An 18112-nucleotide genomic window follows, 5' to 3' on the forward strand; every position below is an offset into this window, starting at 1 on the left:
CAATAACTATAATATGATAAATAAATATACCAGCGTTTTAGGACCTAGATTGTACAGACCTAGACTGACTGGGCATCTGTCTGGGGCAACCTAGCACACAGTAGGCTACAGTATTGTTTACAATACAAAAAGTAACAAAACTGTCCTTAAAAAGGGCAGTTTATTAATATCACCACGAGCTTTGTATACATATCAATATGCAAAATAATTAATATGACAATGATTTAGTAAATGACCAGCAGAGGTACATTTTAACAATCTAAAACAGCATATGCTAGTTTGGTATGTTTTGAAGCATGACATGGTTTGAGCTGCTTTAAGCTGGTCCCAATTAGCTCCAGCTCAAAACTAGCTTATAACCATCTCAGGACCGGTTTAAAACAGCTCATGACCAAAGGACCAGCACAACTGGGCCAGCAGATGTGCTACCTTCTTCTTCTTCTTCTTCTTCTTCTTTTTTCTTTTACCACAAAAAAGTTCATAGTAGTATCTTAAGGTACATATTTGTACTCTAATCTAGACTAATATGCACCTTGTAGGAGTAAAAAAGTACAAATATGTCCTTTCAATGGTACTAAGCTGTTGCCCTAAAGGTAGTATTTTGACACCCTTTTCTGTGTGCAATATAGCTGTTTTTTCAACAGTGATAAAAGAAACACGGGGCTAAACAGGTACATTTTCATCAAAATAAAGTCAATTTGTTTTTTCAATTAAAGTTTTTGTAGTAGGACATTCCTGTTTTCATGTCATACGTAAAACCCTGTTTATTATATGTTTACAAGAACATATATAAGGGTCTGAATTTGACATTTTGACCTGTAACAGGATGGCTGGTTTTATGACTCAGCTTTATGTCTGGTTTGCAGATGTTCAGAACAGGATTATGTGCTGGATTGAGAAGCGATTGTGATTTAACAGTTTTGTGTGAGATCATTAAGTCACTCCCGCATTGTGTGTCAGTGGTTCTACCTGTTTCACCTGCTCTCCCACCCCAACTGTCTCAAAGAAGAGTCTGGCCGTGTGGAATCTGCCTTTAGACCAGCACAAGAATGGATTCATGAAGCTTTTCAGAAACTTGAGCATCTGCTTTTCTCCTCCCAGTGGATTTTAAGCTAGAGTAACACGTAAGCACTAAATACAGACTGACACATTACTGCAAGGGTGAACATGGGGACAGATTTAGCCTACAACTTTGTCTTCAAAGGTAAGTTTGATTCATTTGGTTAAATCTCAGACTGTTTTTACAATGATCATTGAAACCCATGATAATATACAGCCTATAATAAATGAATAATGCATGAATACATGTTCTCTTTCTGTGTTTTAATATGAATTGTATTAATTTTGTTAGTTAGAACAAAACCAAGCCTGGCTTTTTGTGTCCTTCAGTGGTTTTAATTGGGGAATCAGGGGTTGGAAAGAGCAACCTACTGTCAAGATTTACCAAAAACGAATTCAATCATGACAGCCGTACAACCATTGGGGTGGAATTCAGCACTCGCTCCATTCAAGTGGATAATATTACCATCAAGGCCCAGATCTGGGACACTGCGGGTCTAGAGCGCTACAGAGCTATTACCTCAGCGTAAGTCCCTCATTATGCCATCTCAAACTATCTTTAATCCTATACCTCTGATCAATGTATGTTCAAATGAATTCTTATTTAAGATTCTTGAGGCTTTGGAATTTTTAGGGGCCAAGCACCGAAGGTGCGGAGGCACCTATTGTAACCGTAGCCGTTCCTATTATTATTAGGGGCCAAGCACCGAAGGTGCGGAGGCACCTATTGAAATCGTTAGTGTTCCTATTATTATTCTGCTTCTTCTTCTTCTTCTTTTTCCGCCATAGGAGTCTCTGGCAGCCCATAGAACCGTATGGTAAAAAGTTGTGAAATTTGGCACACTCATAGAGGCCAGTCTGAGCTGTCACTATAGCAAATTTGGTGCCTCTAACTCAATCCCTCTAGCGCCACCACCTGTCCAAAGTTTCACTCATATTTATGCTTATAACTTTTGACCCCTAAGGGCTAGAAACAAAATTCTTTTTTCATCGGATTCCTTGGCTCAAGCCGATTCGATTTCACCCTATGATGTCATTTTCCGGTATGCAAATTTTCCCGCCATTTTGAATTTTCTGAAAAACCTACTTTTTCGAACTCCTCCTAGGCCGTTGCTCCGATTTTCACGAAAATTGAAACAGATCATCTTCAGAGCATGTTGACAAAAAGTTATGGAATTCAAGTTGATTCGTCCAATCGTTTTCAATAAACGCACAAACAAATTTTACGTGGAGGTTGCAAAAACACACTAAAGGCTATATCTCCGCAACGCTTTATCGTATTCAAACCAACCTTGGTACATGTCATCACAAGCATGACTTGAAGCAACATGCAGCGTTTCGGCGCAGCGCCACCTACCTGTCCGGAGATACGAAAAATGCCTATTTTGGCTTATAACTTCTGAACCGTTTATCCAAAAATCATAAAATTGGTCTCATTAGATTCAGGGCGTCATGCCGAGTCGACTGATATCCAATTTTACCATGTCGGCCATTTTGGATGTCGGCCATTTTGAATTATGTGCAAAAATGCTGTATTTTATGAACGCATGAACAGATTGTTATGAAACTTGGTATGGGTCATCACCACGATGCCCTGAAGTAGCCTGAGAAGTTTCGAAACAGCGCCACCTAGTGGAGAATTTTTTTTTTCAAACGCTTATAACTTTGGGTGTGGTTGACATATTTTGATGGGAGTGTGTTTTTTGGTCTCCTGAATCCTTGCCGACTCCAACGATACCAGACTTGCCAGGTTTCGGCATATGGTTTGCGCAGAGTTGTAATTTAGTGCTTAAAAAACATTTGCTGATATCTTCGAAACCGCTAGTCCGATCGAGACGAAACCAGCCTCAGAAGTTCGGAAACATAGGTCGATAGCTATACGCTAATGCCCAAATCTCAAAATATTGATAGTAAGGGGTAGTAAAATCCAATCAAAGTCAGGTGTCAGTCATTTTTTACGTGTTTTTTCATATAAATGTCTATAACTCCAAAACAAAATGAGATATTTTCACCAAACTTGACACACATATGTATGGGCTCACTACGAGGACACATAAAAAAATTGGTGGGATTGTGCCTCTTGGTGGCGCTATAATAAAACAAAACATGAAATTCCCATTGACTTCAATGCAGTATTACGGTTTAAAATGCTAATGCTATAATTTAAGAATGCACTAGTGTATCGTTACAAAACTCGGTATGTGTCTTCCGCTCTATGTCCCGAAGATATTCAAAAAGTTTCGGGGCAGCGCCACCTTGTGGTCAAAAGTTGTAATAAAATGTACAAAAATGCTAATAACTTTTGATTAAATTAGCCTATTGTAATGAGACTGGTCATAATACATTCATTGGCTCATGCCGAGAAGATAGATACCAATTTTGCCATATTTTGCAAACCTATCTGTGCTCCATCTTGTTATTTGTTAAAAATCTACTTTTTCAAACTCATCCTAGACCGTTTGTCCGATTTTCACCAAAATTGATCCGTATCGTCTTCAGACCATGCTGACAAATACTTATGGATTTCGGATTGATAGACAAAACAGTTTTCATATACCACTGCAACAGAGTTGAGCCATGATGCAAAAATTACTCTTGAGGCTGTATCTCTGCAATGCTTTGACATATTGACACCAAACTTTGCATGTGTCATTGTCATCTCAATCTGACTAAACCACATCAGTTTCGTAACAGTGACACCTATTGGTCGAAAGTGATAAACCATTAAACCATTATTATTGACTGTATTTAAAATTTGACTGCTATTTTGCCTAAAATCAACTTAATAGGTCCTTAATGGCTCATTGTTGCAGTTGGCTTGAGACTTCCAGCCATGCTGGCATGTCTTGTCTTCTTCTTTGCGCTTGGCCCCGATAATGGCTGCTTGCAGCTATATTTATTATTATTATTAGGGGCCAAGCACCGAAGGTGCGGAGGCACCTATTGAAATCGTTAGTGTTCCTATTATTATTCTTCTTCTTCTTTTTCCGCCATAGGAGTCTCTGGCAGCCCATAGAACCGTATGGTAAAAAGTTGTGAAATTTGGCACACTCATAGAGGCCAGTCTGAGCTGTCACTATAGCAAATTTGGTGCCTCTAACTCAATCCCTCTAGCGCCACCACCTGTCCAAAGTTTCACTCATATTTATGCTTATAACTTTTGACCCCTAAGGGCTAGAAACAAAATTCTTTTTTCATCGGATTCCTTGGCTCAAGCCGATTCGATTTCACCCTATGATGTCATTTTCCGGTATGCAAATTTTCCCGCCATTTTGAATTTTCTGAAAAACCTACTTTTTCGAACTCCTCCTAGGCCGTTGCTCCGATTTTCACGAAAATTGAAACAGATCATCTTCAGAGCATGTTGACAAAAAGTTATGGAATTCAAGTTGATTCGTCCAATCGTTTTCAATAAACGCACAAACAAATTTTACGTGGAGGTTGCAAAAACACACTAAAGGCTATATCTCCGCAACGCTTTATCGTATTCAAACCAACCTTGGTACATGTCATCACAAGCATGACTTGAAGCAACATGCAGCGTTTCGGCGCAGCGCCACCTACCTGTCCGGAGATACGAAAAATGCCTATTTTGGCTTATAACTTCTGAACCGTTTATCCAAAAATCATAAAATTGGTCTCATTAGATTCAGGGCGTCATGCCGAGTCGACTGATATCCAATTTTACCATGTCGGCCATTTTGGATGTCGGCCATTTTGAATTATGTGCAAAAATGCTGTATTTTATGAACGCATGAACAGATTGTTATGAAACTTGGTATGGGTCATCACCACGATGCCCTGAAGTAGCCTGAGAAGTTTCGAAACAGCGCCACCTAGTGGAGAATTTTTTTTTTCAAACGCTTATAACTTTGGGTGTGGTTGACATATTTTGATGGGAGTGTGTTTTTTGGTCTCCTGAATCCTTGCCGACTCCAACGATACCAGACTTGCCAGGTTTCGGCATATGGTTTGCGCAGAGTTGTAATTTAGTGCTTAAAAAACATTTGCTGATATCTTCGAAACCGCTAGTCCGATCGAGACGAAACCAGCCTCAGAAGTTCGGAAACATAGGTCGATAGCTATACGCTAATGCCCAAATCTCAAAATATTGATAGTAAGGGGTAGTAAAATCCAATCAAAGTCAGGTGTCAGTCCTTTTTTACGTGTTTTTTCATATAAATGTCTATAACTCCAAAACAAAATGAGATATTTTCACCAAACTTGACACACATATGTATGGGCTCACTATGAGGACACATAAAAAAATTGGTGGGATTGTGCCTCTTGGTGGCGCTATAATAAAACAAAACATGAAATTCCCATTGACTTCAATGCAGTATTATGGTTTAAAATGCTAATGCTATAATTTACGAATGCATTAGCGTATCGTTACAAAACTCGGTATGTGTCTTCCGCTCCATGTCCTGAAGATACTCAAAAAGTTTCGGGGTAGCGCCACCTTGTGGTCAAAAGTTGTAATAAAATGTACAAAAATGCTAATAACTTTTGATTAAATTAGCCTATTGTAATGAGACTGGTCATAATACATTCATTGGCTCATGCCGAGAAGATAGATACCAATTTTGCCATATTTTGCAAACATATCTGTGCTCCATCTTGTTATTTGTTAAAAATCTACTTTTTCAAACTCATCCTAGACCGTTTGTCCGATTTTCACCAAAATTGATCCGTATCGTCTTCAGACCATGCTGACAAATACTTATGGATTTCGGATTGATAGACAAAACAGTTTTCATATACCACTGCAACAGAGTTGAGCCATGATGCAAAAATTACTCTTGAGGCTGTATCTCTGCAATGCTTTGACATATTGACACCAAACTTTGCATGTGTCATTGTCATCTCAATCTGACTAAACCACATCAGTTTCGTAACAGTGACACCTATTGGTCGAAAGTGATAAACCATTAAACCATTATTATTGACTGTATTTAAAATTTGACTGCTATTTTGCCTAAAATCAACTTAATAGGTCCTTAATGGCTCATTGTTGCAGTTGGCTTGAGACTTCCAGCCATGCTGGCATGTCTTGTCTTCTTCTTTGCGCTTGGCCCCGATAATGGCTGCTTGCAGCTATATTTATTATTATTATTCTTCTTCCGCTCTTGAGTCTATGGCAGCCCATAGAACCGTATGGTAAAAAGTTGTGAAATTTGGCACACAGATAGAGGACAGTCCCATCTGTCAATATAGCAAATTTTGAGTCTCCAATTCAATCCCTCTAGCGCCACCGTCTGTCCAAAGTTGCACTTATGTTTATGCTAATAACTTTTGAACCATAAGGGCTAGAAACAAAATTCTTTTTTCCCTTGATTCCTTGGCTCAAGCCGATTCGATTGCACCCTATGACGTCCTTTTCCGTCATGAAAATTTTCCCGCCATTTTGAATTTTTCAAAAAAGCTACTTTTTCAAACTCCTCCTAGGCCGTTGCTCTGATTTTCACGAAAATTGATCCAGATCATCATCAGACCATGCCAACAAAAAGTTATTAAAATCAAGTTGATTAGTCGAATCGTTTTTGATAAATGCGCAAACAAATTTTACGTAGCAGTTGCAAAAATATTCTTAAGGCTGTATCTCTGCAATGCTTTATCGTATTCAACCCAAACTTGGTACATGTCCTCACGAGCATGACTTGAAGTGATCTGCAGCATTTCAGTGCAGTGCCACCTACTGGTCCGGAGATACAAAAAATGCCTATTTTGGCTTATAACTTCTGATGGGTTTTTCCAAAAATCATAAAAGTGGTCTTGTTAGATTCGGGACATCATGCCGAGTCGATAAATATCCAATTATCCCGTATCACCCATTTTGGGCGTCGGCCATTTTGAATTTTGTCTAAAAATGCTGTATTTTACGAATGCATTAGCATATCGTTACGCAACTTGTTATGTGTCTTCTGCACCATGCCCTGAAGGTGCTCAAAAAGTTTCGGGGCAGTGCCACCTTGTGGTCAAAATGTATAACAAAATTTACACTAAGGCTAATAACTTTTGAATAAATTAACCTATTATGATGAAACTGGTCATAATACATTCCTTGGCTACTGCTGAGAACATAGATATCAATTTTGCCATATTTGGTAAAACGTCCTCTCCTCCATCTTGTTATTAGTTAAAAACCTACTTTTTCAAACTCCTCCTAGGCCGTTTGTCCGATTTTCACCAAAATTGACTCGTATCATCTTCAGCCCATCCCGACACAAAGTTATTGATTTCACATCAATAGATTAAATAGTTTTTGTTTAACACAGCGACGAAGCTGAGGCATGATGCCAAAATGACTCTTAAGGTTGTATCTCTGCAATGTTTTGACATATTGACAGCAAACTGTGCATGTGTCATTGTCACCTCACCCTGACCACACCACATTCATTTGGTCACAGCGCCACCTATAGGTAAAACGTGATACATTATTAATTTTTAACTTTATGTATAATTGTATGTCTTTTTTGCTTCAGCTTATGTTAATAGGTCTTTAATGGTTCATTTTTGCAGCTGGTCACTCCCAGCCATGCTGGCATGTCTCATTTTCTTCTTTGCGCTGAGGCATGATGCCAAAATAACTCTTAAGGTTGTATCTCTGCAATGTTTTGACATATTGACACCAAACTGTGCATTTTTGCAGCTGGTCACTTCCAGCCATGCTGGCATGCCTCATTTTCTTCTTTGCGCTTGGCCCCGGAATTGCTGCTTGCAGCTATATTTTATGATTAGCATCACACCCAGAGCCAATCCTTTTTTTCCCCTGGGTATAGTTACAAGTATAACTGATATGTTACTGGCATACATTAGCGGAACTATGGCTAATAAATTACCCCCGAATGAACCCATTTTCTTTAATATTTTCTGTCACTGAACCTAATATAGTGACATTGATACACTTTTAAGTGTTAAGTGTCCAGAATAATTTTTGGGAGCCACTACTTATGTTGTGATATTTAATAACTAATTGACTACCATTTAAAAAAAATATATATATAATACAATAATATAATACAAAAATATAATACAAAAAATACAATTATATATATATATATATATATATATATATATATATATATATATATATATATATATATATATATATATATATATATATATATATATATATATATATATATATATATATATCCACTGTAAAAAGTTATTTAGAAAAAAAGTTACCTGGTTGCCTTAAAATTTTGAGTTCATTGAAATTAAAATTTTGAGTTAATACAATGAACATTTTTTGAGATTCGACAGCCTTTATTAAAAGATTTTTCAAAGATTTTGTAAGCATATTGGGTAATTATGTGTATGTTATTTCTGATGACACAGTGAAACATGCCAAATTTTGCTATTTTCATGATTTATCACATTTTTTATGTGGTTCAGATTCAAAAATATTTTGAGTTTCTATTTATTAAACTAATTTCCTTCATATTATCAACTCAAATTTTTACTTTCAATAAACTCAAAATTTTAAGGCAACCAGGTTACTTACTTTTTTAAGTTAAACCAACAAAAAACACCACAAATTTTTTACAGTGTAGTTTTAATAGTCTCGCTCACTAAGTTTGCATTTATTTGATTGGAAATACAGCAAAACCATTAATATTGTGAAAATAACTGTTGTCTATTTTCCAGCTAAATCTTCAGCATTAAGCATTAAGTCTTAAGTGTCACATGACCCTTTAGAAATCATTCTAATATGCTGATTTGCTGTTCAAAAAATATTCTGATTATTTTTCTACTTTTTTTTCCAGTAGACATTATTTGTAGTATAGATCTTGTTACCTTACTCCTCACTGTAAGCCAAATGATGAATCATCAAGCACAATCTGAGCCAACACTTCCTGTTTGTGCATGTGTAATAATGAATAGTTGGGCTCTTCTAGGTATTACAGGGGAGCAGTGGGTGCATTGCTAGTGTATGACATCACCAAGCATCTGACGTATGAGAACGTTGAGCGATGGCTGAAGGAGCTGTATGACCACGCTGATCCTCATATGGTAGTCATGCTTGTGGGAAATAAAAGTGACCTGGCAACCGTACGCACTGTACCAACAGAGGAGGCTAAGGACTTTGCAGGTGTCAATACATTTTATTACCCTTTGTTTTCGACATTTCAGCCCACGTTGTTCTAAATTTGACTTACTTTTTTGTGGAATAAATTTTATACATACAATAAAAGTCAGTGGGGGCCAGTGTTGTTTGGACCCTAAGCACAATAAAGTCAAGCAGGTTTGGAATAACATGAAGGTGATGACAGAATTTTCATCGCTTTATGACATAATATGAAATAGACATATTAACACTTTTTTTGTTTGTTGATAAAACAGAGGGCAAAGGCTTGCTTTTTATGGAGACTTCCGCATTAGAGTCAACTAATGTTGAATCTGCCTTCCTTGAAGTTCTAACAGGTGAGTTTTCTTTTGACCTTGTCACTGATTAACATTGAGGCACAGCAGATTATTATGGGGTTTATATTTATAAGGCACTGTAAACTCTAACACTCAAAATACTTCATTGGTTTTTGTAGGACAAACATAAATTGAACAAAATAGTTCAGTCAAATTAACTTTTATGTGTATTTAGCACTTTCTCTTTGTTTCAAGTTAACATAACTAATATATTTTTGGTAAGCTCAACTGTTTCATTGTTTTGGGTTTTAGGAAATGATTTCTTTGACTTTAGATGAACTTAAGTTTAACTGAAACTGGGCTGGGATTTCTATTTCCCAGCACGCTTTGTCATGAGGCTCGAAAGGGAGAGTATAATGTTTTATTGTGCAAGATTAATGTTAAGTTGGAGATTTAGTAGTGATTCATGTTTTGTTATGCTAATGTGGAAGAGTTTCTGTTATTGTGGGTTTTTGGAGAGTTAGTGCATGTGGCTTTGTTTGAGAGCAAGTATGTTAATGCTTTATATTGCTGCTATTATTAACATGTTAACAAATTAACAAGTTAGCATTTTCTGAATTATCTTGTTATAGATAGCAATGTTTATGCTAATACAAATGTTCACATTGAGGTTACATGGGGAAAAAAAGTTAAATGTATGAATTAGTGTACTCAAACATTTCAAGTTAAGAACAATTAAAATATATATGTATAAAATATAAATCTGCCAGTTCTGCTTACATAAACTTTGGAGTTCTTTACTGATTGCCTCAAATTTTTTAGTTTTGCCAAATTATTTTGGTTTACAGTGTGGTGTCAACCATTTTAAAATCCCTCTTGACTTGAACTCACTTTAAATGCATAAAGACAATGTTCAATGTTTCATCCATCAGCAATACACAAGAAAGTTGCAAGTAAAGAGGTCACCAGAGGTTCTATCAGCGCGGTGACCCTGGGGCCCACCAGCGAGTACAAGGAAGAGAGACAGTCCTGCTGTAAAGGCTCCTGAACAGATGAAAGACCATCAAGAGCAAAACTAAGACATTTCCCTATGACATTGATCACGTCATACCCGTATGGAGGTACTTCTTCATACTTGGCCTTCACTGGATGTCATATCAATGAGAAAAATTGGGAGGGGAGCAGCGTTTTTTAAGAGTTATTGTTTTATAGCTTATTTTTTACTTTTTAAAAGATGTAAGATTGGAACGCATGATGTAAGACATGGTGTGTTTTTAGATAGTTCATTACGACTAGACATGACTGTAAATAACTCTTACAGATAAACCACAAATGGGTTAATGTATTATTAGCTATTTATATGGTGTTAAAATAAACACAAAAATATATCATATTTCAGTACAGACTTCAGGTTTGTAAAATTTAAATAAAATATAAACTCAGTCTTTGAATAATATAAATATATTGGACTGATCAATTAGACATTTCTCATGGAAAGTATGTGTGGATTATAGATTATTGATATTTTTGCATTACTTTTTTATTATCCTAAAGGATGACACTGTGATCTAACTATAAATAAAAATCTTAAAGATCTAAAAATAATGTAATTCATTATATAAATGTGAAGAGCTTTGCACACACTGCTGCAGCTTGCAAAATTAATTATATTAATTATTTTGGTTTTAAGACCTTAGTCAGACACAAAAAGTTGCTGTTTCAATAAATATAGGATATTTTATGCAAGCTACAGCAATGTGCTGGACTTATTGTGTGACTTGCTCAATACAGTTGCCTGTGTGTGTGTGTGTGTGTGTGTGTGTGTGTGTGTGTGTGTGTGTGTGTGTGTGTGGATGTGTTTATCTATAAACATATCCATTAACAGTTATAGATTTATTATTGTTATTCCATTTTAAATGTTACATATTTACATATGTAACATTCATATATTTACAATAATAAAGTAATATCATTCAGGCTTGGTCATGAAATCGAAAAACCATCAAAATCCAGAATTAAATATTTATTTTTTATAAATCCTCAACTAATAAGAGTGGTTCCTTTGAAACATTCTCTAACAATCATTGGCAATGTTATGATTAAACATTGATGCTTATAATCAAGTCCATATCTACCCAATATAAGAAAAGCAAAAGTATTCAGAATGATAAACCATACAGTTTTAACCCATCAGTATATTCATTCCAGGTTTTTTGATTACTGACATGAATTGACATGAAAGCCTAATGTTCAGTTCAGCTGATACACACAGTCAGTGCCTGGGTATTGAGGCAGATTCAGCTGGTACTTCTGTTCAAGTGCAGCAGGAACGAATCGTCCTCCCAGGAAGTGATAGCGTCCTTTGAAGTGATTGGCTGCCTTCTTAGGTGCTGTGAGGGAGATGAGCATGTCAGGCTGAATCCCATCAGGACTGCCTTTCTCCACATCCCAGCCTAAAGAGCGAAATAAATCTTTTGTCATAATTACACTGCATTTATTTTAAACTATTTGATCATTACCAGGCATTTTATGCAATTTAAAAATGCCTTTTGGCTCTTAAATGCTAATCAAACAATTGAATAAACCCCAAATATTTGCTTGTATTGCAATAAAATTTGTGATTATTTCTTCCTGATTATGGTGTGTGTGCATTCTCACCTGAAGGTATGTCGACACTAGCAATGGGCACAGTAATTTTCTTTAGTTTGGAGAGGATGCCACCGAACGGCTCTCGCACAGCACCCTTAAAACTGAATCCAAAGATGGCGTCCACAACCAAGTTATAAGCTTCATCAATCACATCAGCCTAAAGAGAGCATGATGGGAATATACATGACACACAGTATATTGTACACATAGTATGGTATACATATTAAATATATACACTGCCGATGGCAAGATGTTTTTGAAAGATTTATCTTATGTTCACCAAGCTGCATTTATTTGATCACAAATACAGTAAAAACAGTAATATTGTGAAATATTATTTCTATTTAAAATAACTTTTATTTGAATACATTTTAAAATGTAATTTATTAATGTGATGATAAGCTGAATTTTCCTGAATGATCCTTCAGAAATCTTTCTAATACACAGGTTTTTCTGCTCAAGAAACATTTATGATTATTGTCAATGTTGAAAACAGTTGTGCTGCTTAATTTTTGTGGAAACTATCATACTTTTTTTGGAGATCTTTAGATGATTAGAAAGTTAAAAAAATATATAAATATTTGAAACAGTGAAGACAATTAATGTTACTAAAAATATTTGAAATAAAAGCTGTTTTTGAACTTTCTATTCATCAGAAAATCCCCCAAAAATAGGTTTTCTCAGCAAGGATGGATTCAATTATTCAGTGAAGACATTTAAGAGGTTACAAAATATTTGTCACTTTTGATCAATTTCATGCAACCTTGCTGAGTAAAAGGAATTATTTCTTAAAAACAAATCTCACTGACCCCCAAAAATGGAAAGTCTGTCATCATTTACTGTGCTGTATCATAATATTTGTGATATTATGATACACCATGATATATTTTTTTTCAGGAATCTTTGACGAATAGTAAATTTCCAGCATTTATTGGACACTTGATTTTTTTGGTAGCATTATAAATGTCTTTACTGATGCTTTTAAACAATTGAATGCATCCTTGCTGAATAAAAGTATTAAGTTCTCTCTCTTTTTAAAAAAAATACTGACCCCAAACTTATAAATGGTTGTGCACATATACAAAAAGATACATATATATGCATTAGCATAAATAATAAATTAACATAAATAAATGTTTTATGTAAAGGTACAAAATTTAAAACATTGAAATGTCAGATAGGTGTCCCTGGGACATTCAATGCAGTCAGCATAATATTTCATCAGTTATTAATGAGGAGAGGGAACCCATATTAAGGAAAAATCGGACACCCCCATGGTGTAAAAAATGTGGTATTGACTACTGTACCTCAGGCATCTCTGTCAGGAAGGATATATCCATCTTCTCACACTGGGTGGTAAGATTCTGAAACAGCTGTTTGCTGGGGCGCTTTGGGTACAATACAGATGGTTCGTATCCCTAGGAGATTCACATGCAATATGAATAAAATCAATACGCCTTCATAAAATATTCAGTTTAATGAGGGAAAGATTTGAGAAAGGTGCAATAACTCGAACTCACAAACAGTTTGAGATGTCTAGCACAAACCAACCCATCTCCTCCATTATTTCCAGGCCCACAGATCACCAGCACTCTGGGTGGACTCTTGAGCAATGATTGTAGAGGATAGCCCTATGACGTAAATGATTATTAAATTGATTGAGTATAATGTGTATAAGCTAGACTGATTCGTTCTGCATGATGAAGCGTCAGATGTACCTTTGACACAGCCGTGGCACAGCTTAGCCCGGCCAGCTCCATTAACTGATCCACACTGAAGCTGTACTCATTAAACAGCTCCTCGTCAATGTGCTGAGCCTCTTCTTGTCTGTAATTACAAAGACCAGGAATAAAAATGGTCATGGTTGTGTTTGTGCAAAAAACCTTTGCATACTGTAGTTTAATGGCAAATAATGCAACACAGTGTATCTTCAATGCAGGGTTATTGGCGTTAACTAAATCTAAGACCCTGAAAAACTCTCCTTAGTAATCCAACTCAGCCGACGTCGATTAGGAGATGCGGTAGAGGACACATTTGTAAGCATCAAGCAGGAGACAACTCATGTAAACATAAGTCAGGTGCATAGGGGAATTTCTACTACACCTTTAAAAGGCACAATATGTAAGATTTTTGGATTAAAATATCCAAAAACCCACTAGAACAATGTTATATATTTTGTTGACTCATGTATTTTCATTATACCAAATGTTTCCAAGAATGTTTAAAATCAGAGAAATAAACTATTTAAATCAGGACACGGACTGTATCCGTGTGTCACCTATCAATGACATCATACCCGAGCTACCCTCGAGTTCCTTGATTTATTTTGTAGAAACCATGGAAACACCAAAAAACGCTTTAATATGTGTTTTATTAGACAAGTGAGCAACTGTTTGGATACATTCATCGACAGAAAACGAATCATTGTTATATATCTCAACACAGTTAGTCTTATTGTTTAAATCTTATTTTCTTGATTTACAGCGAGTTCAATGTTTTATCATGTGTGTGCAACAGGTGTCTCATAGCCACTGAGCGAACGCACAGAGTAGCATTATAACATAAGTTTCAGCACACTCAAATCATGTATCTGATATGATAAAACAGCGCTGCGTTACCCCACATACACATGAGCGGAAGTGTTCATCTGCGGCATAATAAAACGGAATCAAGGCGTCATCAAGCTACGCCTTTGTTTTGAATAAGCGACCTCTAGCGTCAAATATATATATATATATATATAACGCCTTTAACGCCAATCCAGCTTCTATGGCTATGCTCAAGGCGTGAGCAAGGTTTAGTTATTCAAAAATATTGATTTACTTTTTGAAAGCATCAAACGAATAAAATACGTTTCTCAAAGGGGTAGAAGTATTACAGTCCAGAAAAATATGTTTAATGGACAGTGGATTCTGATAAGATGTACACTTTGGTGAGTTTTCTCCTGATTGTAAAAAATGATGTCACTGGTCCCATTCCATTTCTCTTTTATGTTTGGTGCATATATTTAATGTTGGTCTCAGATCTGTGAAAGATATAAAGCATTTACTGGATCTGTAGGTAATGCTTCCTTGCTTACCAGATATTCCTGAGTGGCCTGGTACCCAGCAGAAAATAATATAAAATTCTTCTCAATGAACTTTAATGCCAATAAAAGAAGCACTAATTTGGCACACCAGCAGTTAGTCAAGTGGCAATCAGTCTTACTTTTCAGATTTAAATTAGACCAATCAACCTTTTCTATGTAACTGACTTAAAGTTATGACCGGTCTTGAAGAAAAAAATTATATGACTAACTTTTAAGACTTTTATATAAGCAGTTTATGCCACCGGGCCCTGTACTTTGGTTTTTACTCTTAGATTCATCTGAGTATATTAGAGTATGTTGTAGGAACATTTCTCTTATGTCCAAAAATAGCTGGTGATAATCATTTAGATTAGTTTTTGATTAACTGAAATTTAACAAACCTGAACTAAAATAAAATATTTTTAAAAAATTTTTTTATTTCACCTACATGTCAAGGCAACATTTCTCATTCTCATTTAGTTTAACTAGATGTACTAAAATAACTAAAAAAAATAAAAATAAAATATATAGACATTATTACAATAGTATTTCAATTATACTAAAATAACACCGCTTCAATGGTGAAAGCTGAGACAGCTGACTTTTAAACTATTGACCCAGGTTTATTATTCCCCCGTAGGTTAAAGGTTTGCTAAATTAAACTGAAATGCTTCTATTGAAATTTTATATTCTTGAGAATTAAAAAACTGTGCTAAATGTTACGTCTTGGAAAGGATGGCCACTGATATGGAGACTTTGAACTGTGTTTATGATCACTACTATAGTGGTTTCCATTTGCTGAACAGTGACTGTAAAATATGTATTTCATTTATGGATGTAGCATATTTAGAATTTTGATATTTGGGATATGGCCATTGGGCTATTTTTGATTGGCCATTGGACTAGTTGTGTTACGCAGACTTGCCAAGCCTGGCAATGACTCTGAAGTTCGCGCACAAAGGTACCTCACAAAGCTGTTTTCGGACAGACGGTGTAACATTTAATGATTTACAGCAAAATACACAGAGCTTTGGTGAGAACTAAGCGGATATTTAATGAATTACTACAATAGTAATTTCTTACTAGAAATGGCATCAAAGGTGGAAAATTTAGTCAGTGTGTTAGATTTACACACAAACTGACCACTAACCACACACTAACCTCCATATTTGTTTTTTAGCGTAACTGTCATGGAACGGAAGACACAGGATTGTAGGATATCAAAGGCACAAAAGGATACATATAAACTGCCTTCAAAAATCGATCAGATGAAGATGTCTAAGTAATCAGGTTGTGGCTTGAAGACTAAATTTGGTGTCTTGTTACTTTCCTACCTCCTAATCCTGCCTATGGACGCAGCATTTCTCAGCATTTGCACAATACACTTAGTACAATACTTTTTTTTTTAGCTTAGCTCAAATGTCAGAGAGACTATTACTGATATTCAAAACAACAGTAATGTAACATTATGTTATGGACTAACCTATTTTTTTTTACAGTCTATGGGACTAACTCTACAACTGACTAATAATGACTGACATGCAACAATACTTATCAGAGAGTGTAGTGCATTTACACTCACCCCAGGTACTTAATAGTACCGGCCATAGTGCAAGCCTGTCTGTGAGCGGGACCTTTACTGTAGATGTTACTGGCACATGCTCCTGTATGTGTCAGGACAGAGCCTCCTCGTGTTGTCACAAGAAGACCGATTCCGAACAGGGCTCGAACTCCCAACATTCACCTGGCTTAAGCACCTGAACGAGGAGAAACAATAGGAAAGTTGTAAAGAAAGGATGGTGCATGGTATTGATTTCTGCCCAATTATCTTGCTGTATTCTGGGAAAGGCACAGACAGTAATAATGTTGAGAGGAGAAACCTAATAAACTGCAAACCATTTATTCTAAACTCGGTCACTCACTTTCTGGTAAGGTGGCTGACACACATACGTCCTTATCCAAAAGGTTATTGAACAGATGTCTTACATATAGATATGCATATTTGTTTGTGTGATTCTATAATATACAAATGATATAAATTAAATAAACACAATATTGTGTATACTTATATGTAGGCTAATATAAATATACATATAATATATATAACCATTTTATATAACTTAACCTGGGCAACTTTATCAAAAGAAAAACTGATATTACACATTTAAAATAACAATTTAGAACGGTTTTTAACGATATCATCGGGTTAAAGACTGTTACAGGGGAGAATCAGCTTATCTAAATATATAAAACCCAGAAGCATTTAGTTCATTGAGGTTAAACGCTCAGTAACATTCACTAACACTTAGAAATGTTCAAGACACTTTCGGAAGAATAAACAAAACAAAAATTCAACTTTACAGGATACAAACATGCAGAAGTAGCCTATATTAAACAGCAAGTATACTTGCAGACCTCTGCTGCTGAAAGACAGTTAAAAACAATATCCGGGTTAGTGAACTTCAGCCGCGTTTCATAATAATAGTCCGACTTTTGTTAAAAATTAAATTACATTAAATTATAATTTACAATGAGGATGATATTCCTCATAATCATTTGTTAAAATAATAATAACAACAATTCTCATAACAAGCTCTTATTTTAGAGCTTTTTTTCCAGGACATAAACTTTATTGGTCTGTAATTTGTGTGTAAAGGGATGTGTGGATAAACATATGTATGAAAACAGAAGTTTTATAATTATAATTATTAAAATTATTATTATTATTATTATTATTATTATTATTATTATTATTATTATTATTATTTATTCCCTGCCTCCTCTGTGAATGTATCCTTGCATATCATCATGTATGTAATGTTTCTATATGTCTCCAATTAAATTAAATTATCACATACAATGATGAAGATATTCCTCATAATCATTTGTTATAATAATAACAATTCTTATAACAAGCTCTTATTTTAGAGCTTTTTCCAGGACATAAACTTTATTGGTCTGTAATTT

The 18112-nt window shown here is 35.4% G+C and overlaps 2 protein-coding genes across 5 annotated transcripts; one reads left to right on the top strand and one right to left on the bottom strand.

Annotated features, from left to right (window-relative positions):
• The first annotated feature begins 988 nt into the window (after positions 1–988).
• rab25a (RAB25, member RAS oncogene family a) lies at positions 989–10900 on the top strand. Its single transcript, XM_067424896.1, has 5 exons — positions 989–1204; positions 1390–1585; positions 8964–9157; positions 9409–9489; positions 10362–10900. The coding sequence occupies exons 1-5, from the start codon at positions 1168–1170 to the stop codon at positions 10475–10477; spliced, it is 624 nt and encodes a 207-aa protein (XP_067280997.1). The 5' UTR covers positions 989–1167; the 3' UTR covers positions 10478–10900.
• Positions 10901–11437: 537 nt separating this feature from the next.
• naxe (NAD(P)HX epimerase) lies at positions 11438–17606 on the bottom strand. 4 transcript variants are annotated; one of them, XM_067424894.1, is made up of 7 exons: positions 17518–17606; positions 16728–16902; positions 13797–13905; positions 13599–13709; positions 13386–13496; positions 12088–12235; positions 11438–11882 (listed from the first exon to the last, which is right to left on the bottom strand). In XM_067424894.1, exons 2-7 carry the CDS (start codon positions 16883–16885, stop codon positions 11680–11682), a joined length of 840 nt encoding a protein of 279 aa, XP_067280995.1. In that variant the 5' UTR covers positions 16886–16902; positions 17518–17606; the 3' UTR covers positions 11438–11679. The 4 variants fall into 4 exon arrangements, with proteins under 4 accessions (XP_067280995.1, XP_067280996.1, XP_067280994.1 ...); XM_067424895.1 differs by having other exon boundaries at positions 17507–17587; XM_067424893.1 differs by having other exon boundaries at positions 17449–17585.
• Between the last annotated feature and the right edge of the window lie 506 nt (positions 17607–18112).

Source organism: Pseudorasbora parva, chromosome 19 (genome assembly GCF_024679245.1).
Source record: "Pseudorasbora parva isolate DD20220531a chromosome 19, ASM2467924v1, whole genome shotgun sequence".
In the NCBI taxonomy this organism is placed as follows: Eukaryota; Metazoa; Chordata; class Actinopteri; order Cypriniformes; family Gobionidae; genus Pseudorasbora; species Pseudorasbora parva.